Here is a 25413-nt window from a genome sequence, read left to right as displayed (position 1 = left end):
GCCCCCAGAAGGGCCAGTGACCACCTGGGTTAGTTGTGTGGGGAGTTTACTCTGGAAAGGTGGCAGAGAATGGCTTGGGAAGGAAAAACTGAGAGAGGAGGACCCTGAGCTGCCTGGGGTGAGTGTTCACTGCCATATTTGTTCTCCTCTTTGCTGCTGCTATTACAGGGAAGCTGCAGCACACAGAGGAGGGGTGCCTGGGCCACAGCCTATACAATTGCTTTGTAATGAGAGGTTAGCTTAAATAAGAGTTTAGTTTCAATAACAGGAGGTCACAATTATACTCCCATGCCTCCTACCATGTGGTCCACATAAATTATGCACAGCAGGAAAAAAATTAAAAGTCTTAGTGAGTGTGTAATGAAATTATAAAAAGAGAAACAGAATCAGATCTAAAACTGAAGTGCTCTAATTGTAAAAACTTTTTTCAGCATAAGGTTTCCTTGCAACTCTGGCACTAAGGACAGTTTTACATGATCAGGCTATTGCACCAAATAATCTGGGCTATAAAGCTTGTTGCTTTATTATGTAGGAAAATCCCTCAAGAATTTCTCCCAGTGTCATCCATTTGCATTATATTACTCAGAGACTGTAAGGTTTGATAAACAGTAGAAAAAGTGAGGTCATGCAAGATTCTCTCAGTACTTCCATATGTTTTTTGAAAAAGAAAAGACAGAAAAGTAAAGGGAAAAACCCCAAAACAATCAGGGAACACAGAAACTTACAATTCCATTCTGTACACTGAAGCCCAGCTGGTATTTTAAGTCTGGCCGTTTTATGAGGACAGTAGTAACAGGAGGACAGCTGACAATGTTCAGTTTGACTTGTGTCTGATTCTTGAGCCCCTGTAAGATATTCCAAAAGTCAATATTTCTGAAATGAATCTCACTGTGCCCTCATCTGTGATTTCCTAATTGCAAGAGCGTTAAGCAGCTGATCTGAGAAAGACCAGTGAGAGTTAACAGAAATTGGTTGTTAACTTAGAGATACATTTCTCTTATTTGTTTCCCAAGATATTTGGCTCAACAAAACATTAAAATCTTGACTGTAATTACTACAGAAATTTAAACAAATCTTCCAATAAAAACCAAAACTGACTACTGCTTGCTCTTTCCCAACATCTGGCTAATTAATCTCCTGCTTCTGCTGCTCTTGGTAGATCTGCACAGGCATCAGATTTAGTCTCCATGACTAAAGATATTGCATTCTGGGATTCCATCATGGCTGCAGATTCTTCATCTGCTCACTTGATCTGTCCTGCAGTCTTCCAGCCTCCATCCATTTTATCTGCATGGAACCCAAAAATGCATAGAAGATTTTAATCTTCATGTTTTATGCTGGAGGCTGTGAGGAAGTTTAAAACTTTGAAGACAGCTGAGTAACTTAACTTAGGCAAGTTTTACAAACATGGCCTCATTTGTTACAGCCCAGTAACAAAACTGCAGTCATGTTCTCCAGCCCTAAATTTCTGTGCATTATCACTCCTGAATCTCTAATTCTGCTTTTTGTTAATGACAGATTACTGGGTTTTTTTTGAAGTGATATGAAAAATTGTATCTGCTGGAAATCTACAGGATCACTTGCCAGAAGATTACACCTGTGTTGTCCTATGATCTACAGCATAGAGTTGTAAGTTTGGGGTACCTTTATGATCCCTTGGCATGTTGCAAGAGGTAGACCAACTAAACTGGTGCCATTAATGGACATAATTTGGTCTCCAATGCTCAGTTTTCCTGAACGTGCTGCAGGGCCTCCATTCATCATGTTGGCCAGGATAACAGTGGGTAGAATGGATCCCCATCCAGATTCCACAATCACTACTCCAAGAATTTCTCCCTTCTGTTTTTCTAGCTGGAGCTGCAATTAAAAAGGAAAAGGAAAAACTTTTTTTTTCTTTGATTTGTCTGACTTTGAGCATAAGTATGTCACTTGTTCCCAAATAACATCTACAAATCACAAACCAAATTCTGTTCTTTGCCATTAGGTACTTCATGACTTCAATGTTAACTGTGGAACACACAGCTGTTTCTTTTCAGGGGCATCCTGCACTTGTTTGTTGAAGGTCATAGAGGTTTAATAAGCAAAGCACTAACACATGGTTAACTCTGTAGGAAGTGGTGGAACTGGATGCCAAGGGAATGAATGCTAAGGAAGTCTGTGTCTGTGGAACCAGAGGGGGAGGTTCTAACATTTTGTGGCTGAGGCAGTGCCTGCCAGCCAGGCTTTGTTCAGCTCCACTCCTGCCAGTACTGCTCAGGTTGTCCCTTGATCTCAGGGCTTGTCTGTCCTTTTCAGGCAAGGATCTCTTAATGATTATTAACATTATTATTGTTATTAATATTGTTAATTATTGAATACACTCGTGTCTAGCATGTTCATGTAAGGGAACATGAACTGTACTGTAAAAGATGCCTTCTCCTGAGCTGTCAGTAACCCCAGCACAGCTAACACCTATAAAGTGGAGCAAGATTTTAAGCAGAGAACATGTTCTTGAAGCAAATACAGGGAATTATTTTCTCTCAAATGTGGAAGGACAGGGAATGCTGATGGCCAGCTGACTTCTGCAGAGGTTATCTACTGCAGAAAACCACAACTCTGTCAGCTTTTTCAGTGTCAGTACTTAGGTGAAACATAAAGTCACCTTACACTGGGTACTGTGAATAGCGCAGAGCTTATCTAGCTCAGATGTAAATTTATGTACTTTATTACTGTTCTGATCAATGGAAACAGAAAGACCCTGAACATGAAAACAAGAAATCCTAATAACCCATAAAGCTGGTTTTAGTACACAGGACTGACGAAGGACACATCTTGAAATTGTAACATCACCCTTAAAAATGCAAAAAAAAGTATTTCTGAGAATATTTCTTTTACTCTGATAAAAAAATGGATCAATCTGAAATGAAAATCCAAAACTAGTTTACCTCTTTGCAGTTTTCTGAGTTGGAGAAGTGTATCAGATCATCATTGTACATCTCTTGGGTATTGATGATGTCACTGTATTCTTTCTGACTGAGATCCTCTGGGTTAATTCCATTGGCTCTTAAAAACTCTTGGTAAGCCACACTGAAAGCCTGACCAATTGACTGAGCTATGAGCTGTGCCTAAAATGTAGAAAAAAGCAGCTCAGAGAAAGGACAGAACAACAGTTTAGCAATGAAACCACAAGAAACCAGGAGAGAGATTAGATTTTAAGACAGAATCAAAATCAGGATCCTGCAAAGTTTCTGCATTAGCATGGATATAAAGTCACTTTAAGGTCTGTTGTACAGAAAGAACCCATTACACCCAGAATCAAATTGCAAACTCCATTAAACCCCCCTGCTGCTCTCCCCTGCTCAGTACACTGCAGCAGCAAGCAGCCATATGCTGCCCATGCACTGTTCCAGTGGGCACTGGAGAGGCCTGGCTGCAGCCCAGCCCGGAGCAGAGCTGTGGAAGGGAGCCCTGCTCTGAGCACAGGCTGCCTGCAGGGCTGGGGGAGCAGGGATGCTCTGCCTGCACATGCCTGCACAGACGGGTGTGCACTGATGGCTCTGGCTGTGGTGTCACCTGCTGCTCCTCCCCCCTGCCTTTCCAGGACTGAAAGCACTGCTCCAACACAGCCATCTGCTCCCCTGTTCCTGCCACAGTGCCACATTCCCAGCATCCAGGGATACCCCTGCTTACCCACTGCACACCCAGGACAGTATTCCCATTAACACCTCGATGTCAGGGAGCATTTCAGGAGTGCAGCCAGAGCCACCATTAAAGCTTGCTAATGTTGAGAACACCATTCAAAAGCCCCTGTCTTTCTTAAATTTTGGAGCACTTATCTGCACATTCCACTAGATGGCAAGGGAACACAGAGAAACAGAGATCAGTAAAATGAATGTGTAGTCACTTTTTCTACATTTGAATTATTTTTTTCCTTACTCTGGGTTTACTGCAGCTCATAGGAGAATGCCATATTGAGTTTTGTATATTTGTGGATCATCACTTGTGGGGTCATTGGGGTATATGAGTAACTCCTGATGACATGAGACATTAATTGCACCTTACATGCCCTAAATATATTACTAACCAAACCTGTATTCTGGAAATGCAACACAGCTTTTAGACAGTAAGTAGCTTTTAAATGCATTTCAAATGCATGGGGTTTTCTGGCCATTATAAATCTGTATCTTCTTACAATCTATTGATCAAGTGTTTTCTTTGATGCTAAAAGGTTGTTTCTGTATTTCATTTGTGCTGCTCTACACACAAGCACCAATCTGCTTGACTGGAAATGACTTTAGAAAATCAAGGACATCAGTCACAAATTGTTTCTTCATATTTTAAAGCATATTTTCAAGTCTTTGCTCTATACCTAGAGGTTTGTACAGAATCATACTATATGCTGAGCTGGAAGGCACCCATCAGGATCAAGTCCAACTCCTGGTCCTGCACAGGCATCCCCAAAATTCCACCCTGTGTGCCTGAGAGCATTGTCCAAATGCTTCTTGAGCTGGGTCAGGCTTGGTGCTATGACCACTGCCCTGGGCAATATGGTAGTGCAGAAGTCACTCAGGAGATTTTCATATCATTCCATTATTAAAGTTCATCGCTCATTACTGAGTCCTCCTGCTCTCCATTGCCACTGCTTTCTCTGTAGTTCATCCTCTGCTTTTACCTTCATTCTACATTCTCAAAGCCAACATCTCCAGATGTCATGCTCTATTCTATTGCTGCCAGTAACAGCCAGTTCTTACATCTTAATTACATCTCTATCTCTGAGGTCTTATGAATGTTTATGAAAGCATTATGCACAACCTAGAGATAATGTAATTAAGTTGCTTGAAAAGGTTATCCAAGCAAAGCTGTGACAGAGCTGAGCTAACTGGGTCTCAGAACAACCCCGGTCTAGAACTCTAACCTTTAGACAATGCCATTTCTCCTTCACAGGCTTAATTGCTTTAAAATAATGGAAATAGATTGCTTAGCTCAAAATATATGCAATCTCTGAGTTATGACTGTCTGACCCAAAGAACTCCATTATTTTTTAATTGGTATTATATCTAAATATATACCTAGAAGTTATATCTATAATTGTTCCTATAATAACAGTGATGACAAATACTTTGTACTGCCTCTTACTGTCAAGTTAGAAACAGAACAAATTTTGCTTTTTCTGTTTTACTGGCTTGGTATATTTTTCCATAAATGTTTTAGGTTGAAGTCCCTTCTCTGCCACTTGAGACAGAAGTACCTAATTCACTACAATCCCAAACCTGGATATACAACAACAGTAAAGCAACGTTATCATCTTTTGTCACAAGACATATGGGATGGCACATCAGCACTTTTTACAACAGTGAAACGGGATGTACAGCAGAGGTGGACAGAATTCTATGATTCTATACAAAAATTCTAATTCACAATCTTTGCTCGGGATGAAGAAAGAGAACTGAAAAATAAACAGCTGAATGTGTTCCTAAACAGCAAAGGATCAAGTGGCATGTTTGAGAATACATACAACTACAGATCAGTAGCTACAGGGAACCAGGACTGGGTAGAGGGCAGCCTTGTGCAGCCCTGCCAAGGCAGTAGAAGGGACTTGGCTTCAGTCGAGGTCCAGAATGGTTCCACCTTGTTCCAAGTGCCTGGAGGCACATATGTGTCATTTTGTGCCAACCCACTGGACTAAAGGATATAACCCAGGATGAATGATCAATTGGATATACCACAGGTTAACTTTGCCCATGAATAGCCATTGACTTCAGAGCTCTCTCCATGACATACATTGTTTAAATAAATGGATCCCATTTACTTACATCCTCTGATTCAAAGACGTGGCAGATCATTTTGTACTGCTTCTTGCCCTCCTGGGCGCCGGGGGTGGTTTCGATGCAGTCCTGGGAGGCGGACCGGGGCATGCGGCGCCGCGCCATCAGCACCACGATGTTGCCGATGTCGGCGATGTAGGAGATGGTGCGCAGCGCGTGGTCCATCATGGTTTCCTGCACACAGCAAGGACAAACAGAGTGGTTCTGCATGCCTGCTGCTCTCCTGCAAATACTGCAGCTGCCCTCTCCTTGACAGCCTGCTGCTGGAGAAAGACACAAGCTACAGAAGCACCTCCTGTGGGCCCAGACTGGATATTCCTTCCGCAGTCAAAGGGAAGCTGTCCAAGACATTGGCTTCAATGGAAGTGTTGCCTGAGCAAATGCAGCATGGTTGCTGCCGTAAAGCAAGAATGGAGAGCTGTGCTACTGTTTTACATTTATTTTCATGCTGTTGGAAAATTATGTTATTTCTTTACATATTTTGCTGCTGTTAGGATAAACTGTACTTAAGGAAATAGAAAGGGCACACCTGAAATCTGCTTCTGGCTGGGGTCACTGATCAGTTTGGAGAGTTTTTCCATGTTTTATCTATTGCTCAAACTAGAAACAACCAGAAGCATAATAGTTGTACTGATCAAACTAGTTGAGGATGTGTCCTGACCATCCCTGTCCCTCACCCTGAACAGCTAAAAGCATCCACAAAAGTCCATCTTAATTGGAACAAAAAAAAAAGTGGTACCAGATAGTTCATAATTTTAATAATTTATATAAGCAGCAGCATTCTTTGTGTAAACAGCTTGGCACTAGTTTAGCATCATTCGAACAATTTTCTAAGGCCTAAGGAAGAAGGATTGTTCTTCAAGTCAACAAAAGTAATTGTTTTAAGAATTTCAGTACAATTTAAATTGACAGACACAACTACAAATTACTGTTGTTTCTTAGAACCACTTGTCTTGCTGAAGATAATCATTACCCGTAAAATTATTGTAATGATTCTTTTCAGGCTTGAAATAATGCTTATCCCTAACCTATGAAAAGTAATGTTGGTTAAGAGGTGGTTTGGGGAGTGTCTCTAAGGGCTGCAGGGGCTCAGGAGGATTTACAGCACTTCTGTCAGAATGGAGAAATGTTTTATAATGGACACGTCTCAGCAGGATGCTGGGAGCTCTGCAGAGATAACAGATAATTGCTTTTCAGCAGTGTGCACCAAGTATTGTGTTAGGGTGTAATCATACATGCAGTGTGCACAAGAGTGAATGCATTGGGAAAATGAAGGCATTTCATCTCACCTGCCAAGAAAGCCTTTGTGCCCATATCATCACACAGAGGTTACTTAAATGGTTTGAGTTTTTTTATTTTCCCCTTGTAGGGGTGAAAGCAATCATTCCTCCATCCCTCCCGCATTTTTCCTGTTAAGAGTAAGGCAAATACTATCTAGTGACCATAAACCTGAGTTTACTTTTGACTTACTTGTGACTTGACTTTTTCCTTTGTCTCTCCATATTCCATTGTACTCAATTTTCCATTACCAATATCTCTTTTTCACCCATCTCCGTTATTACTTTCCCATAAATCCTTCCTGCCTATTTGCCTCTCTCCTTTCCTTTATCCCTTTTTGAGTCGCATCCATTCCATCCTTGTTGTCCTTATATTTATCCTTAAAAATTCAGCCTCTCTCAGGCTGTTCTGAAGCCATTGTTCTCTTCTCCCATCTAGATTGCCCTTTCTCAGATACTCCCTTTTTCCCATGGAATTCTTTCAGAATCTTGTTTGTTGCTTCTCTTGAAACCCAAAGAACAGCTGAAGGAAAAAACCTAAGCATTCCTCCAGGCTTTAAAGTGCTGTAGTCCTGTGGGAGTGTGAAGACAGCCTAATGAGTCAGGCCATTTTGTGGAGTCAATCATGCACCAGAGGCTCTGCACATACACATTTGTGAGCTCTACATCTTTATTTTTCTTTCTTCATTTCCCCAGCTGCTTCACTCCCAGCTTCTCTTCACTGACTGAGCAAGAAGCTGTGGGAGAGGCTGCTGTGGTTTCTGCTGGTTTGGGGCTTTGTGGGGCAACCCCACAGAGCTGTGGCAGAGGGAACAATTCCTGTCCTATCAAAAAGGCACGTGGCCAAACATAAGGCTGCTCCTACTTCATCCCTACTAAACAGGTGCTTGATGGCTGAATGTATGCAGCAACTAAATGTATAAACACCCAGGAATGGCAAGGGTGCCATTTCCTTGTGCTGTTCAGGGCAACAGAATCACCACTGCTGGCTCTCTTCCAGCCTGGGACTGCACCTGACTGGTGCTGCTCAGCATTTTGAACCTTGCTGCATGTCATTTCCTGAATGGGAATTTTACATTTTCATTCAGCTGTTGCCTCACGTGAGCTGTACAACACTACAGATGGAATAAAACACATGGCATACTGCAGAAACAGGGTTTATGTAATTGATAAAGCCCTGAAAGTACAGATTGTCTCTGCCAGCTGCCACCCCAGCTGAAATAGACCCATGGTAATTATACCAGCCAGGAACTTCGCTAGCACTGGAAAGTGTTACCAAGCCAAAAATGCTAAAAAGTCATGGGAATATTTCTGTTATAGCTGTTTGAAAGACACACTGTAAAAAGAAACACAAACAAAACCAAACCAGAAAACAAAAACACAACTAAAACCCCAGGGAAAACTCTAGAGAGCTTGGAATTAGAACAATTTCCACTATTACTATTTTCATCTGGTTGAACAGCTCAGACATTAGACACCATTTATGATGGAGCATTGCATTTTGCATCACTACAAATCTCAGGGGATCAGAAGAGTAAGATGCCAGTTTTTTTGACAGTTTGTGGGCTACTTCAAAGGACCTTCCCTTTTTTTTTTAAACATTGGTGTTCAGCTGAAATGCTGAACTATTTAAAGAAGTAAGAGTGACTTCCACTAAGACTAATCCTTACTCAACAGACACTGTACCTGTTAACTGCCATACATTCCAGCTATAAACTGTAGCTCTTCATTTATCAACAACATCCCCTAAACAAAAGAAAACTTGACATGATTAACTTCTGACAAAACGTTGCTAAAATTGCCCTTTTCAATGCCTCTCATAAGAATGAAAATTTGAAGACTTCCTGTAAGTATGATCAAAGTTATTTGACCTTGTGAGATTACTAAGTATTGGGATCCATGTATAAATTATATGTATTTAGTTGTAAATTCCTCAAAAACTGCTTTTTATGAAGATCACCTCTTGTTGAATAGACAAGCATTCCTAGAAGATGAGGCTGATCATTGCTGTGCTCTCCAAATGCTGCTTTTATATGAACCATTAATAATTTACTTTAGGCAATAGGATGGTGGCTCAGATGTGATTTATGGAAAAAAAATCAGATGAAATGTTATAAATGGCAGGATATGAATGGCGTAGTCAAAGCAGCAAATGACTTCCCTGTTGGACTGTAAATCTGGGTTCTGAAGCTGTTCCAGAGGAGTGGTGTCCATGCATTCTGAAAGGCTTTTGAATATTTTTTGAATTGAGTTGAATTATAGCTCAATTATTGCAACATCCAGACATCTTCCACTACATCAAATAAGCAAAACATGTGTCAGTCTTGTCAGTCTATTAGCAAGTGCTAGAACAATAGGAGCTTTTTCTGAATACTCTGAATACCTGAATTTATCCAGGTTCAATAAAGTGTCCCACTAATTGTATAAGAGCACAGCCTAACTCAACATTATTCTCCAAGAGTTTAAATCCAACTTACCTGTGTGTCTGCATTTAGAACTTTGATTCTTTGTGTGGAGATGAACAAATCCACTTCAGTCAAGGCTTGGGAATCTCCCTCTGAGGTCTAAAAGACAGATGATGTTTTACAAGGGAATTTTTAATTTTCAGAATGACAAATTCATGGACTGCTTCAAGCATAATGTGATGTGAGACAACTGCACTTAAAACCATTACAGAGCTGGCTATTCAAAGGTATTTCTAAAGACATGCAAAGAGTACATTTATTGCATAGACAGAGTGAAGCCTACTGTGATATTATGGGTAAGAGAGAATTTTTGGAGCCTGGGGGATTGACAGCTCAAGCATTAAAATTCTCTATTTATAGCCAAAACAGGTGAAAAAGTATGGCTGGTTTTTCCTCACTTTCTCACTGATGCACTTCAGTACTTGAGGCACCAGACTTGAGAAAGTAGGAGAACTGAGGAGGTGACTTAGTTCCCATCAGCTGTTTAGCCCTTGCCACCTTCAGTGGGCTCACCAAAAAAAGTGTAAACTGATGCTCAGTGCTGTGGTGGGGTTTAGGACTTTTTTTTAGCTTTTGGGGGTTTTCCTAGAAAATAAAGAACCAAGCACTGAACTGCTGTTTCTCTCATATCACAGAAGGCCATCAGGGGACTTTCAGACCACAGCTGCTTCTGAGCACTGCTCACTAGGGAAACACTTCCATATCCCATCAGAGGGCATGGTCACAAGGCAAGAGGGATTATTACAATGTAATGCCACGCTCCAATGTGAGTCCTGGCTCTGTCCACTTGAGAAAACAGGAAAAGAGGTGGCAAAGCAGCTGCTACCTCTCACTGAAGCATTGTCCAAGAGCTGCCCTTGTTCTCTGGTCCAGCAGGAACACCTGGATTCCTCCAGGCTGCTTGGGCACAGGTACCACTGCAGCTGGTATTGAGCAGCACCTGTGGCAGCAGCCTTAGAATAAAATGGCCACAGATTGTCTCAGCCTGGGCTAAAGGCAGGCACCAGTCTCCAGGTCAGACACTGGCTCATGATGAGAATTACGTATTTGCTAATCCTTTTTGGAGTTATAAAGGCTTTGCTATGCCTATAATTCATTTAGATTAATTTTATTCTAATTATCTTCCAGTGAAACACAAAGCAAGCACATACTTTGGCAGATACTACTTGTATTGCTTCCATCCTTATGGTGATATTTTTGTCACCTGTATTTAGTTATCTGAAGTATTGTTTTTAACGGTGCAATGTTTCCTGTATGAATTGTTCCAGCTACTATGTGGTGAATTTATTTTGGTTTTAAATATCAACAATAACTTAATAAATATACAGTAAGTCATAGGCACAGGAAGTACATCTTACTGCTTTGGTTAGTAAAATCAAAATAAGCATTACATTCAAAAACATCTCCCAGATAACAATGGCTGTACATCTGCAGTAAACAAATCACAGGTATTCAACAGGAGAAGGGCAGCAGACAGGCACTCCAGCAAATGAACAATGAAGGAAATGAGTTCATTTTACTCCATTCACTATTCTACTGCAGACCAAAGAAGAAACCAAAATGACAACTTTATGAGGATCTGTAATGAAAGACATGACACTCCATGGAAAACAAGGACAACAAAAGTGTAAGTAAACATTAGCATTCAAGAAAAACAGTTTACACACCGCTTTTTTCTTGATTTTAGCCGCCTTTTGCATCCTCTGAGGAGTAGCATAAAAAAAAAGAATGCAGACAGATGTACACAAAGGGAAAGAGAAAACACAGTGTGGGAAGTCAGGGAAACTTGGACTGTGAATCCAGACTGCTGAAAATTAAAAATCTGGGAGCAGTGGGGGAATGATGTGGAAGAGAGAACGATTTGTTTATACCTTATGCAGTTCTCAAGCATAACTGGATTTCATGGCATTGTGCACGTTCACAATTGATTACAAAAGAATTGGTACCAAAGTGTTGTCTGTTATCAGCTGCTCCCAACACTTATCCTGCCAAATTTACAGCAGTCAAAAAGGGCAGCACTTGCAAACCCCAAGGTTTCCTGTCCATATTGATCACACATCTACATGTGACTGTTGAACAAAACACAGCTCAAGCCCCCTGCCATGACTGTCTAGAGTAGTCAGGTACCCCTGAGAGATTGGGGATGGCATTAATCCATACAACAGTTTTTAGGGAGTTAATTGCAATCAACAACTACTTACAGTAACTTGAGATATCACAGTATGCTAAATAGAAACAGAAAGGTTTGGAAAGTTTAAAGAACTGGGCCTTTCTTGCATTCCACTTCTTTCTAAATACTAAATCAATCATCAGTCATGACAATCCCTTGTAAGTGGCCTTTCCAAACTTGTTTTCTTCAAAACCATGCAAAATTTAGCAATTAAATACTTCATTGACTATGCACATACTTTTTCTCCTAGCATTTAAGTCTGCCTTTAACAGTGTGTTTATTCAGATGAGATATTTACAGCAGAGGTAAAATAACTTCTAAAATAAAAATCTACTACTTAGATTCTTAATCAAAATACTATTTTCTTTACAGAGCTCTATGAAGCAGTCTATGATATGTTATTTACAAATAAATTGTTCACTGTAAATAACACCAAATCCAAACACAATAGCAATGAATATTCTTGTCCTAAAAAAAATAATATAAGTAATAATATTGAGAGTAATTTTCTCAATTTGTAGTAAGTTGAAGAAAGTAATAACAGAAGAGTAAAACTACAGTCAAAGAAATACCCCAGTGCTTTGCCACTGGAATATTTTCTAATTGCAATCTGCAATTTGTCTCCCATACTTGAATTTGTTAAACAGCTTCCAAAGAATTTTGAATAGACTCCAGAATAATTTCTATTTTGCTGTATGAATTTTTACAGCAAGCACTGTAAACTAATGGTATTTACAATACTGATCTCTACTTACCTAACTGCGCCTCAGGAGAGGTTTGAGGCTGCAGATCCTGCAGCATTGAGGGATCAGCTGTTAAAGGATGAGAGAGTATTCTAGAGGGCAGGAAGATGCCCTACCTTGACCCGGCTCACTGCCTCCTGGGCCTGCATCATGCGGATGTTTTTGGAGGGGTTGCGCTCGGACAGCAGCTGGGTGGAGCCCAGGTAATTGGCTGCAAAGATGATTCCATCAATGAGGTCCTCAGGTTCACAAGGCCCTGGAACTGACAGAAGGCATTTATGGTTACTGCCTTTCTAAGGAGTGGGGAGATGAGGAATTGAATTAAGGATATTGAGGCTTGAACAACCTTTCTAATACTGGGACTGTGCTCACCATCCTCTTTATCCAGCTGTTAAGCTTTACATCCAATTTGATTAGATTGACAGTAAGGAACAGTCATTCCACAGTTTGGCTGAAATCTCTTGATACTGAACATTTTTTATGCCTCAACAGTTTTATAAAAGAAATGTTCTTTGAGCTAGATCCACTTGATGACCTTCTAATGCATTTTTTTAAAGTAAGAAAAATCTTGTGTGAGGAGTAAAATGACACTGAAGGGGAATGTTAATTTTAAAAAAGGCTTATTGCTTGGTGTTCAATTTATTTAGAATCAAGTCAATGTAGAAGATTATTATGTGGAAAGAATATATGGTATGCTGTGCTGATTAAATGTACTGAAATAGTGGTTTACACATACATCTTTCAGTGAGCTTGCCTATCCTTCGTATTCCCATTCTAATTTAGCAGAAGTCTTCCAACAGAATATAAACAAGATTAAAATGAGTGACTTTCCTCTTTAGGCAGTGTTGCTGACACTTATTCATCCCTGCAGATCTCAAATCCACCTGCCAGAAATCTCAACCCCCAGCCAAAACCCACAGTCTTTGTGATTCAGGACTCAAGGTATATAAACATTGAGATATATATTTATAGCAGTCCTGTACTCTTCAGAGACCTGACATTAACTAACAATGCTCATACAAATTGGAGGTATTTGGTTTGCTATCAAACACCATTGTTTTAATCTTCATTGTATACCACAGAACACATGTGATTTAGCTCACATCTGTACAAATCCAGTAATGGTTTAGATCATTACATCTCAGAATAGAATTCTGTGGAATTTAAAATTTTTGAAGTATGGGGAAAGCATAAAAACATATCTTGACAATCTCCACTAGAAGTATGAAAACCCTCAAAGAAATCCTTGAGAAGCCAATAATTTAGAAGTTACTGAAACTCTTCATAAAGGCCAAGTCTTTCAATAGCTCAAAAAACAGTCCTTGTTCTTGCAGCCTTAATTCACTAAAAGAAATCAAAGGAAATGAAAATTCCACAAGAACTCTGTTCCTGTATCACTGCTTCTGTTTGCTAATATCTCTGTACCATTATATTTTTCAGCAGATGGATGGTGTATATTGTATGGTGCCTCTTCTGATGGTGTTATTCATTTGTCTTTTCAGGCCTAGAATTTAGTCTCATACTTCTTCCAGCATGCAACAAAATACTCATGTTGCATGATACTGACATCTTGTTTCAAGGGCAGCAGAGAGGGAAATTAATTAAGGACGTGAATTTAATGTTAAGGTAGCAAAACTTCATTAGATACCTGCATCAACACACTCACTCAAAATTAAAGTAGCTTTAATTTTGTTTTCTTTCATTCACTTCGGGCTAAGTAAATGAGGCTAAATTGAATCAAGATTGCTTTAACTCTCAAATAGGCTTACCCACATGTTTAAATCAGTTTAAGTAAACTCCCTTAGTAGGTAATTTAGATTAATTTTCTTGAAATGTTTGTGTCTGAAGACAAGTAAAACTGCAATTCTTTGTGCAAATTCTCATAGAATCATTACTACATCGAGCAAAATGCCCAGAGTATCTTTGGGGTCTGTGCAACCTATGGATGTTACAAAGGAAAAAACTATTTGTTCTCATGTCTTGGCTGTTTGTGACAGCAATGGGTGTTTTTAACTAATTTGTATGAAAAAATTATTGAGCATGGAAGTAATCTAGGGTGTTAAGCAATTTTATAATCATAATGTTATTAATTTGGATTTCTTAAAGACTGGGGCTTTTTTAGTTGAATGTCATTGGTTGTCTTTTCAGAGCTTTAAAAAATTATGTTTTGCAGAATCATTTTACTAGCAACAGTCAGCTACATCATGTATAAATCAGCAGCATGCAGAATATGCTTACAGCAATAGATAATAGAGAAAAAAAAGACATGTTGGGCAGAAAACATTTCCAACATACATTTCCCATTATGAAGGCAATGTAAGCAACTGTCAGGTAAAGCAAGACATCTCTTGGAAGGATGGAATGGTGCTGAAAATTGCCAGGGTCAAATTGGGTCACCTGGGTGTTTTCTTCCCTTATCTCTGTCTGCTTTAAATAATGCAAAAATGCAGACTTGGCTGAGGTCCCAGCTCATCAGAGCACTTAAGCATGCCCTTGACTGCAAGAGTGTACAAAGGCTTACTGATGAGGAAGGGAAGAAGGAACAGGTTTCAAATGTGAAGGTTAGTTTGATGTGAGCAAAGATTGGAATTTTATGTTGAATATTGGTGCTTAAACATTAGATAACTATTTCAGAGAAATTTAACTGCAAATTTCTGCACTTGTCAAGGCAATAGAGATTACTTGGTTTTCTGCTGGTCTATGAATGTAACAAGTATAAAGATAATTCTAGACTAAATGGACTATGTCCAAAGATTTTTAATTAATGTTTGTATTCATAAAAGAAGAAAAAAAGAAAACTTAATAAAAATAAATCAATAATTCAGCATAACTGAATTCATTAATCTGTTAAGAATGCATTTTTATGTCTGCCTAATATCATGTAAGCCAAGGAGTCAGACAGTATTTAGAGATTGCACTCTGAGCACAGAAGTTCAGTTTCCTGCTCAACTATCAGAAGTCACTGAGACCTTGGGATGTGTGGCACTGCAGCAGGTTTTTCATAAGGAATAAATGGACACAGGGCATAAGTCACTTTGCAGAATGTCTATCTACTACTTCCATATTCTGACTGACTTCTTTACTTCATTATGCTTCTTACTGTGTAAGGGAATAAGATTTATGGTGATAGGACAGAGTGCAGAACAGCTAGAAACACTGAACATAGAACTAATTACTCCTATGAGCATGTAGTGGTGGTACTACTACTAAAATAATTCTAACAGTAAAGGACATTTAGATATGATAGATTAAAGATATTCTTTATGTTCACATGGCATATGAAAAAAATTATGTATAAATAGAAATATAGATATAGCTACTGTAGTTAAGGAATCATGCTGAAAGTGCTTTAAAACTGAGTAGGAATATAACCAGAATATGGCTGTGGTATTTCTGTCAAAGCCCAGGGAACAGCAGCAGTGTTAGCTGGCAGAATCTTCTCTTATGTGCAGAAGGGTCCTGTACTTTTTGAGACTCTACATACAAATTAATAATAAAAACTGTGTTTTTCTCAGAGTTCAGAGAGCAGTCTTGTAAGCTATCATAAGCTCCTAGTGAGCCATGTATTTATTTGTGTTAGACAATGCTACATAATACCTGCAATAGAAAAAGCCTAATAGACAGCTTATCCTCACATACTGTGCCACTACAGAAAAAATCAGAGCAAGCAAAATGATTGAACTAAAAAAAGGTATTGTATTATATTATGTAAAGGGTATCCTGACCCCTTTCCAGCAGAGTAGTGAGCTGACTGGTATGTAAAGAAAAAGACATCACCTTTTTATCCCAGTAAAATTAAAATGTGCAGTTGTATCTGCAGCGCCGTGAGGGGCGAATTGTCTCAGCTGCTTTTATGTTCTGTGCATGCTGGCCTTGCTTTGTGCCTGTCCACTATGCAATCAGCAGATGCTTATTACAAAGCATCAGCCTCATTTCTTGTCTCTGCCACTCTTGGGGAATGTCTTTAAATGTGCCTGTATGTAGGGCCTGTTAGCCAGTGCATGCCAAGTGTTCCATGTGATATCCCTCAGATGTCAACCTGAAGGGACAATCTTTGAACTTTCCATTTGTTCTAGTTCTTTAAGTAAATTACTGAAACAGAAAATGCTTGTCAAGTTGGTGAGATCAGGCAATAAAAGAAAAATGTGTTGGATATCCAAATATTATGCTAAATTGTATTAAGTTTTCCCTGAGTTGAGAATGGCATTAGAAATTAAGTTTTTCACATTCTTTTAAGCCTTCTATTGTGTATGTTCATGGCAGATCTGAAGGATCAGATTCTTGAAAATGCCCTACTGTCTTTTCTCACTTTACAGTGTAGTCATTTTCTTTGCAGGAAGAGCTGTGTGCATTTTCCCAATGAAAGGTTCTTCAGCTGTCTGTGAATCAGAGAATGGTAATGTTTCTCAGTACAATCCTCTTTTATTTCTGTCCACCCGCTTGTGCTAATAAATTGACTTATTTTCCTTCAAACAGAATACATGTAATAGCACTGCAGAAGAGATTGAAGAAACGTGAAAGCTTTGCTCTCCTGAAAAGAGGTTGGATTACCATTGTTTGGTCAGTATGGGACAACTTTTCCATTTGTGCTGACAGCTGAGGTTCCCAGAGTTCAATAATGGGCCCTGAAGAACACAGTGCTCTTACACATTCATAAACCTCCTGCTGGGGCCCACTGTTACACCTTTTTAACATCTTCCAGATTTGTAGCTGTTCTTCATTTTCACCTGAAACCTTCTGGGAGCTCTACCTGCTCCTCCTTTTTTTATCACCAGTAGGCTCCCATTGCCATAAGGAGGGTGAAAACGTTAAATACTTCCACACTCAAACTTCTCAGCTGTGTTCTCCTGGGTTTGACTGGTTTTCAGAACTGTGATCTTTTATATATATTAAAGTATTTGCTTCCACTTCATCTTACTTTAATTATGGATGATGTCAAACTTACCATCAACAAAACTTGGAAAGGAAGACACTTTCTTTGTCTGTTGAGAAATAAAAATGGTATAGCTGTAACAAAATAACTTTCACACAATGAAGTGAATTGTTATTATATTTAAACAGCTGACAACTGTCACATAGGCACTGTTTAGCACACTGAACACATCACATCACAGTCATTAACCCAACCTAACACTGTTACACAGTGCTTCTGTACTTAGGAGTCCCAAAGTACTTTAAGGTCTCACCAAACAAAAAATAAGGGAGGCAGGAGGAAGACCATGAAAATGGCCTAGGAAGTCTGATGTCAAATGAACAATACACACCAGCAATTCCCAATTCAATCAGTTGCCTACTAGATCACATTGCCTATTAGTAATTTCCCAAATTTCCAATAAGAACATTTAACAATGTCTTACAAAGCAAGATTCTGGGCCAGTGAATGAAAAGAACTGTCCCTGACTGCTCGGTACATAGAATTACACGTAATCTTAGCAGGGGCCATAACAGTGCTCTTCTTAGGCTACTGTCCCTAGAACAGATACAGACCTTCCATTCTTTGTCTTTTGCCAGCCCCCTCAGTTGTTGCCATTTCCAGGAAAGAGGCTGATTTCTCCATTATGGGAAAAGGCTTTAGAAATGTGCCTCTTCATTAATATAACAGGCTACAGGCTAAATATGTTATGGTTTAGAGATAAGAGACTTCTGCTTTTAAGTCTCAATTTCATTTCATTGTGTCTAGCCCCAAGCACAACTCATTCTGCACTCTCAGATGTTTCCTTTGCTCCAGTCTTCAGTGACAAGAGCAGGTCTGTCTATCACTGTGTCTCTTCACAGCTGACTAAGCCAGGACTGACACTGGGAGGGGCGGGGGAGGAATGGAAGCAGAACACAATTTCTTTTGGATGCCACTTTTGCACTCCAATAACCCAAAAAAGAGAACTTCTGAAGTGTTGTCCCTACTCTGCATGTCATCAGAAAAATTTAGGCTTGAGTACATGCCATAGACAGTTACATAAAATGAATGAGGCAGCAAAAATTCATGGGTATAGTTCAAAGCCTTTTCAGAGTAGGCAGATATGGTATTTATTGTCAGTTCAGGAAAAGAAAGGGAGCTTAGGTTTGTGTGTGAGAGGGAGAAGGCTGACAGTGTGAGGGCTGCTGTCCCTGCTGGAAGCCTGGCTGCAGGCAGCACAACCAGCAGCCCCAGGTACCTACCTCAGGGGGATTGTTATTGTCAGCTGGGCCATTGAGGTCTGAACGCTGCTGCTTCCTGGGCTGCTCTAAACCATTGCACATCTGCAGGGAAAAAAGGGAGGATTTCACATCCATTACTTATTTGAAGTTATTTATGTACAATCAGTATTCATTACTGGTACCAAAATATTGTAATGTGATACAGCAGTTGGTATTTCCTACTGTAATTTAGCAAATATCAGTTTCACATAAAAATGTTAAGCTGTTTAATTATAATAAAGTATCTACTTTGATGTAAATAATAGGGCATTTCAATTATCATTAAGTAGCAGTTACAGTACTGATTTAAATATAAATTATTTTATGTCAGTGCAAATTTTTCATATGAAATTAAGTCAAATGCTATCATGTCCAAATAAATCAGAAAGCAAAGTCAGAATTTTTAAATTTGTTTATTCCCAGTATTGTACAAAATCAAAACAGCCCTAATGGGCATCTCTGGTGTGAAAAACAGAATTCTAGCACTGAATGTAGGATCCTGTTTGTAGGAGGTACTTTGTGGCATCTCCTTCCTTGTGGGCCAAGCAAATCTACAGGATGCTGGAAGTACAACCTCAGGCTTTAGAAGAAATGTGAAAGAGAAAATATAAAATCATACACAAAGAAAACACTAAGTATTTTAAACTGCACAACACTCCTTTTTTCCTGTTCCAGTAGTCTCAGGGGCAGAATTTCATTTCCAGACCTGACCCAAGTCACACAACACCAGCGCCCAGCATGGAGAGTGGCCATGTCCTCTAAGTACTGAGAAAGTTTTCATGGCCCAGATTTTCAGTGTTACAAATCTGGAAAACCAAGGTGATTTCTGGAACAAATTTTTATGGTTTAGGATATTTCATTTTCCCTTTTTTCTTAGTTTCCCTATAATGCATAAAAATAGGGCCAAAATGCCCCTTCCATTGTAAAGCTTCAGAAATAAAAACTTGTCTCAACAATTGTGCAAATGGAAGGATTATTTGAAAGGGTCAGCCTGAATGTTAAAGTGGGAATGTAACTCCTTGGCTTCTGACCTTTAAACACAGTATGTAGCTGCAGGCAAAACAAGTCTTTATGTTCACCTCTAGACAAATGATTTCCTATGACTAATATTTAGTCAGCAGAACAAAATATGCTAATGAATCAGGCACATTAGAGCTCAGTAGTGACAACTGTCAGGTAAGACAACATACACAAAGCAAAGATTCACCCAAGTAGTAAGCAGAACTTTAAGAAAGAAATGACTGTCTGATCATAGGGAAAAAGGTCAGATTCTCTCACAAAGATTCCATTCCTTAGGTGTTAGTTTAGTGGTGGTGCTAGTACATGTCAGGAGTGAAAAGAAAAAAAATTTCTGATGAGTAATTCCAAGTAAACAAGTCAAGTCTGGGAAAAGAGGAGTCAGAGTAAGTTGAGAGATCTAAGCATTCCACAAAATTATTTCAATACTTTATCAAATTTCAGTAGACATTAAAATTACTTCCAATTTATTCTGACCACCTCAAAGAACCATTTTTTTCTTTTGTCCTTGCATATATTTAAAATAGAGAACCAGCTATAATGAGTTTCAGAGAAAAAGCTCTGCTGAATTTTTAGGGAGACATGCAGACTTCTGATTTAAACTTCCTGAGAAGACTTTGTCACTTCTGCATCTTTAGGCAGCAGACATTGATTTTGCTGTCGACTGGTGTCAGGAGCTGACTGCTAAAACTCTGTGACTTGGTCAATTAGCACAGAGAATCTGGTTTTGTTTGAGACTGTTTCAACTGCTTAGCACTTTCAGTAAGTACTTGGTAACTTTGGGAACTGTCACTTGGTAACAGATATTTATTAGTTCTGCCCCACAGCTGCCTAGGGCACACAGGAGAATGCAGAAACCTTCTTTGATACTCTTCATTTACACCAATTTGTGCTTTATACAAACTGTTCTCAATTGTATCCCATAATACACAGACTGACTTCCAGCAAGACATTCCTAAGAAACACATTTTCTAGACTGCTGTCATTTTAGTTTCTTCACGCTGTTCTAAAGGTGAAATCTTTTACAGACAAAAGACTCCTGGATTTGGACTCTGCAGCAGCAGAGCACTGTCCCCATGCTGAGAGAAGGAAATAAGTATTTGTGTCAATACTGAGCTCTACCAGCACAGGCAAGGGAAGCACAGTAGCAGCATTGACCTTTGCAAAGCTTTTGGAGGGGAGAAAGAGATAAAATATAATGGCTTTGCTAAATTTTTTTTCACAGATTTTTGTAGGGATCTGTAGTCTGTCTCTGGATTTCCATGTTGAAGAAGGAGAAGGACACAGCCTATCTGAGAGTTGTGCAAGCAGACTGACACTGCAGGAGCTCGTGGTGTCCCTACTAGGGCAGTTTGTGCAAGCATATTTGGTTAGGTTCTCAAAGGTATGCCAGTGTTATGAAAGAATGGTTGAGAAATGAGAAGCAGTAGGATTCAGTGTCACAGGCAGTATCATTGAAAAGCAGACTTTCCTCTGAGGTCCTCTACTGTATTTGCAGGGAATGTCCCGACGAAGGCAGGAATGATGTCTTTGACTTCATGTTCTCAGAAGGCTAATTTATTACTTTGTAATACTATATTATATTAAAGAATACTATTCTAAACTATACTAAAGAATACAGAAATGCTAAATACATAATGATGAAAACTTGTGACCCTTTCTAGAGTCTCAGCTTGGCCCTGATTGGCTAAAGAGTTAAAACAACTCACACCAGAGTCCAGTGAAACAATCACCTGTGGGTAAACAATCTCCAAACACATTCCACACAGGAGAAGCAAAGGAGATACCAATTGTTTTCCTTTTTCTCTGAGGCCTCTCAGCTTCCCAGGAGAAAAATCCTGGGTGAAGGAATTTTTTCAGAGAATGTGAATGCCACAGTCCTCCTTTGAAAAGGAGGCAAATTTCATGGAAGATTCCTGTTTCTTCAAAATGTTAGAGGTAGGATAGGTGTTGGTGCTGTTAAAAACATTTTCTTTTATTGTTGGTAAATAGGATTTGATTGAATAAGATAGAAGAGGACACATTCTCAGCATCCTCACATTCTAGGTTTCCCTCAGACTTGTCTAGTGCTAATCATCCTCTTTAGTGCTTCCCTAGAAGTATTTACAAATAAAGGCTAATCAAGCCAAGCTCATATATCCCTGAAGTTTTGAAGCCTGAGCACTTGTATTTAAGATAGGAAACTTGCCCACACTGAAAGTCAAACAAGATGCTTACTTTGTTTTTCCTTCTCTGTAAATTGTTAGGTATTTCTTATAAAGTGACTGTTTTCTGGGGCAAACCCAGCAATAGGAACCTTTAAAATCACATTTGTTTACTTGTTATTTAGAAAATGTCTTGCAAGCAGAATGTTAACAACTATCATGAGCTAAGAATTAATAGCTGTGTATTTTAATGGAATGTAAACAAGCAGTAATTCTACCTATGTGAGGCAGGAAAGGAGAGGAGCAGAAACATGAAAAAGCTAAGGATAGCATACTAGGTACATAAAACAACAAATGCACCTTCCTGCTTGCTCATTGTTTACAAAAACTGACATACACACCGTATATCTTGATTTAACCTAGAAGCATTTAAATCTACATTTATTTAAAGATAACTGAGGCAAAAAAGTGCTCTATATGCAGTATGTATGCCTCTATCATCCCTTTCAGCATGATATTTTGTACTGTGAGATGCAAACTTACAATAACAGATCTTTTAGCAAGGTGACAAAACCAAGGCTTTTCTATGCAGCTTCTCTGCATGCAGTAAGTTTAGCATGCAAATGTACTGACAATAGCCTTGGGTTTTTTTCCTTTCCTCATGGAAGAAATTGAATTATTGTAGTTGGTTTAAATATTGTAGTTAAAATTATGGTATCTTGGTTTCACAAACAAGACACAGGCTCATTTAGGCAGTACTCTAATTCCATCCATCCCTTTGTCATTTCATAGTAAATATAAATAAATAAATAAATATTTAATAGTAAATATTAAAATAATTGAACACCTCAGAAGAATAACAAAATCCTCTCCACTTTATCTAAATTCTTTCGGGTCCAGTATTAATGCTAAACATCCAACCACACCTTGTGCTAAGGACTTCTAAGGAGCTACCAAGAAAAAAACTAACTTGGGCATGTTATAGATGGATAATGAGATGACTGGCTCTTGCAATTAAGAGATGAATATTGTGTGAATATTAAGAGAAGCTTTATTGATGTATAGTTATGTTACTGTAGTTTAGATGTCCTCTGTTCTCCCCAGAGTTCCCTTTCCCCCCTCTGTATTGTTGCCATGAGACAGCCAGGGTTGTCTAGGACAGGTGAAAAGAAGGGGTGCACAGGTGTCCCTTGCATGGGGCAGTTGGGAATGGAAAAGATTGCTGGGGAGTGTGGCATGGCAACACCTGACCTCCAATCCAGTTACAGAGCAGTCTCCACTGATAAACAGCAAAGAAGAGCTGACTGACAGACTTTGGGAGGGGCCAGGGTTGGCTGATGGACCCCCCCCCCCCATGGTATAAAAGACTGAGCATCCATCTTGGAGATGAACTGGCCATGTGGTAGGCAACCAGGAAGGCAGCTTCCAGCACTGCAATTTTTCCTCATTTAGTCTTTTTGTTGTATTTTTGCTAAGGTTTTAATGAACCTTTTAAAATTTTTAAAGTGAACAGATGTCTCTGAAAGGCAGAAATAGGTACTCAACTCTCACTCTAATGCCCTCACCATGAGCCTGATTTGTGGGTGAAGCTGAGAATGATTATCTACAGTAGGTGAGAACACAACACGGTAAGACCAGTTTTCTCATGACACACACGTTCAAGTAATTCTCACCAAAGGTTATTGAACTTTTTTTTTTATTCTTTCTTTTACACCCCTGAAGTCTTGAGGTGGGTAGAGGGACAATTACCTCATGTGACCATTTGTGAGCCTCTGTATCTCTGTAAGAAATACCACTTCACACTTTTTACTTTGAAGGCTTGTGCTCTTCTCTTCAGTCAAGTGCACAGCAGCTGTGCCTTGTTGCCTTTCTTATAAATGAAATGCTTGCCTTGACACCTAGTTTGTTCAGCCTGATCTGGAGTAGATACCTGTACTGCTGTGTCTCTAATTTCCTGTCTCCATGTTTGAAGGAATGAAACTCTGTGTACTGTCCAGTGCTTTCTATCCATTCAGACAGGAGTTTGTGGTTGCTATTAAAAGTGGTGGTATAAACTCAGTGGCTTCATCCAGCCTGGGGTTATCTACCACAGCAGTGCTTCCCTTGTTATTAAATAACATGAAGGCATTGGTCCAAGACTGACAGGAGATAACAGTCAAAGCTCAGATGGGCAGTTCAGAAATATTTAGGTACTTTTTGGTTTTTTTCAGATGGGGCAGTTAAATCAATACTCAGGTGTTACACAACCCTCAGCTGTTAGCAGTCTATTAAGAATGACAAAGGTACAATGCAGTTAATCTCAGCTTTTGATAAATAAACTTCAAAACAACAGAAAGTTGTTAAAATGATGGTCTATTTAGAATATTGTCTTGAATGGGCAATGTTCAGTGAGGTGGAAAAACCCAACAATTGCTTAGAATTCCTCAGTGCTTGACTTTCTTATTGAGGAACTTGTGTTTTGTTCTGCAAATACTTTGAGAACTTGCAAGGAACAGCACTCCCAGTAGCAGTTGCTGGGAGAAAGGCCATCACTAAGTCTAGAACGTGCTACCTCAACCTCTGTGCTCCCAGCCAACATCTAGTAGCTGTTCAACCATTCAAGATCAGCAGGCTTATTCACTAAGGGACTTCTAGGCTGGCAGTAGGGCACTGAATATAGTAAGTTGCACAATTTGGTTATAATTATACTTCTGGAAATAGAATGTAGTAATGAATATTAAAAACTTGCTGCAGATATGGGAAATCTGAAAATATCCCCCTAAGACTTTTTTTGTTCACAATTATAATGAAGGTCAACCTGTTTCATCAGCCTATACTTAAGCATTTGATTTCCTTTTACTGTTTTTCGGAGGAATTAATGTATTTTAATGGAATCACCTATACTAAATTGTTTAACTGTGGGGCACTTAATTATAGAAAATCCTATTTACGGAGTTGATAAAGCTGAAACAGGAAACTTATGCATGTGAAGTTTAATAAAGCATTTTAATTAAAGATAAGGCAAAATAATTCATTTATCCTTAGTAGTTCATTATCCAAGCACACATTGTTTTGCCTCTTTTAGGTAGATCTGTTCATTGCAAAAGATAACTAATATTTAACTGCATATAATTTTAGAGATGCAAAGTCAAGGCTTTAAAATGGCATTAGGGAATGAGGTATATCTCTCTAATAAGCAACCATGTTCAATTTGAAATGTCAGGAAAAAAAGTCACCCCTCTTTTCCTTTAGAAAATCTTGGGCTTCATTCTTAGACTCTTTTTCTGGCACTCAGCATTAGAACAAGAAAAGATCATGCACAGTTTAAATTAACTTCTACATCATTCTTGTGATAAAACTGCTTAACAGCATTTGTGGTAAGAGTAAAGCTCTTATTTCTTCCTCCTTGTCAAGGTCAAGATATGTCCAGCTAGTAAAAAAAACCCCACAGCAATATGCAGACACTTCTTGAAGTTTTTTTTAAGATATGCAGTATCTAAATTTGATATACATTCTATCAAAACCAGAAAATTATCAACCACTAAGGCAATGGTACAGGAGCCATTAATGGGAAAAAAAATCAATTACTTCAATGCTGACCCCAGTTTTAAGTTTTGACCGGGGTGTCACTGCAGAATGA

The 25413-nt window shown here is 39.1% G+C and overlaps 1 protein-coding gene across 3 annotated transcripts in view; it reads right to left on the bottom strand.

Moving 5' to 3' along the window:
• The window catches only part of APBA2 (amyloid beta precursor protein binding family A member 2), an 80810-nt gene that overhangs the window by 8035 nt on the left and 47362 nt on the right, over positions 1 to 25413 (bottom strand). For 2 of the 3 annotated variants that reach the window (XM_030954906.1, XM_030954908.1), the window contains exons 4-12: positions 18616 to 18696; positions 17405 to 17441; positions 12576 to 12721; positions 11214 to 11249; positions 9559 to 9645; positions 5793 to 5978; positions 2925 to 3104; positions 1645 to 1857; positions 726 to 845 (exon numbers count right to left, since the gene is read on the bottom strand). In XM_030954906.1, coding sequence (XP_030810766.1) covers positions 726 to 845; positions 1645 to 1857; positions 2925 to 3104; positions 5793 to 5978; positions 9559 to 9645; positions 11214 to 11249; positions 12576 to 12721; positions 17405 to 17441; positions 18616 to 18696 — 1086 coding nt within the window. The remainder of the gene's footprint in view (positions 1 to 725; positions 846 to 1644; positions 1858 to 2924; positions 3105 to 5792; positions 5979 to 9558; positions 9646 to 11213; positions 11250 to 12575; positions 12722 to 17404; positions 17442 to 18615; positions 18697 to 25413) is intronic. The other variant, XM_030954907.1, reaches the window with a different exon arrangement.

Source organism: Camarhynchus parvulus, chromosome 10 (genome assembly GCF_901933205.1).
Source record: "Camarhynchus parvulus chromosome 10, STF_HiC, whole genome shotgun sequence".
NCBI lineage: Eukaryota > Metazoa > Chordata > Aves > Passeriformes > Thraupidae > Camarhynchus > Camarhynchus parvulus.
The sequence above is the reverse complement of the archived record's forward strand: the minus strand, read 5'-3'. Positions and strand labels throughout refer to the sequence as shown.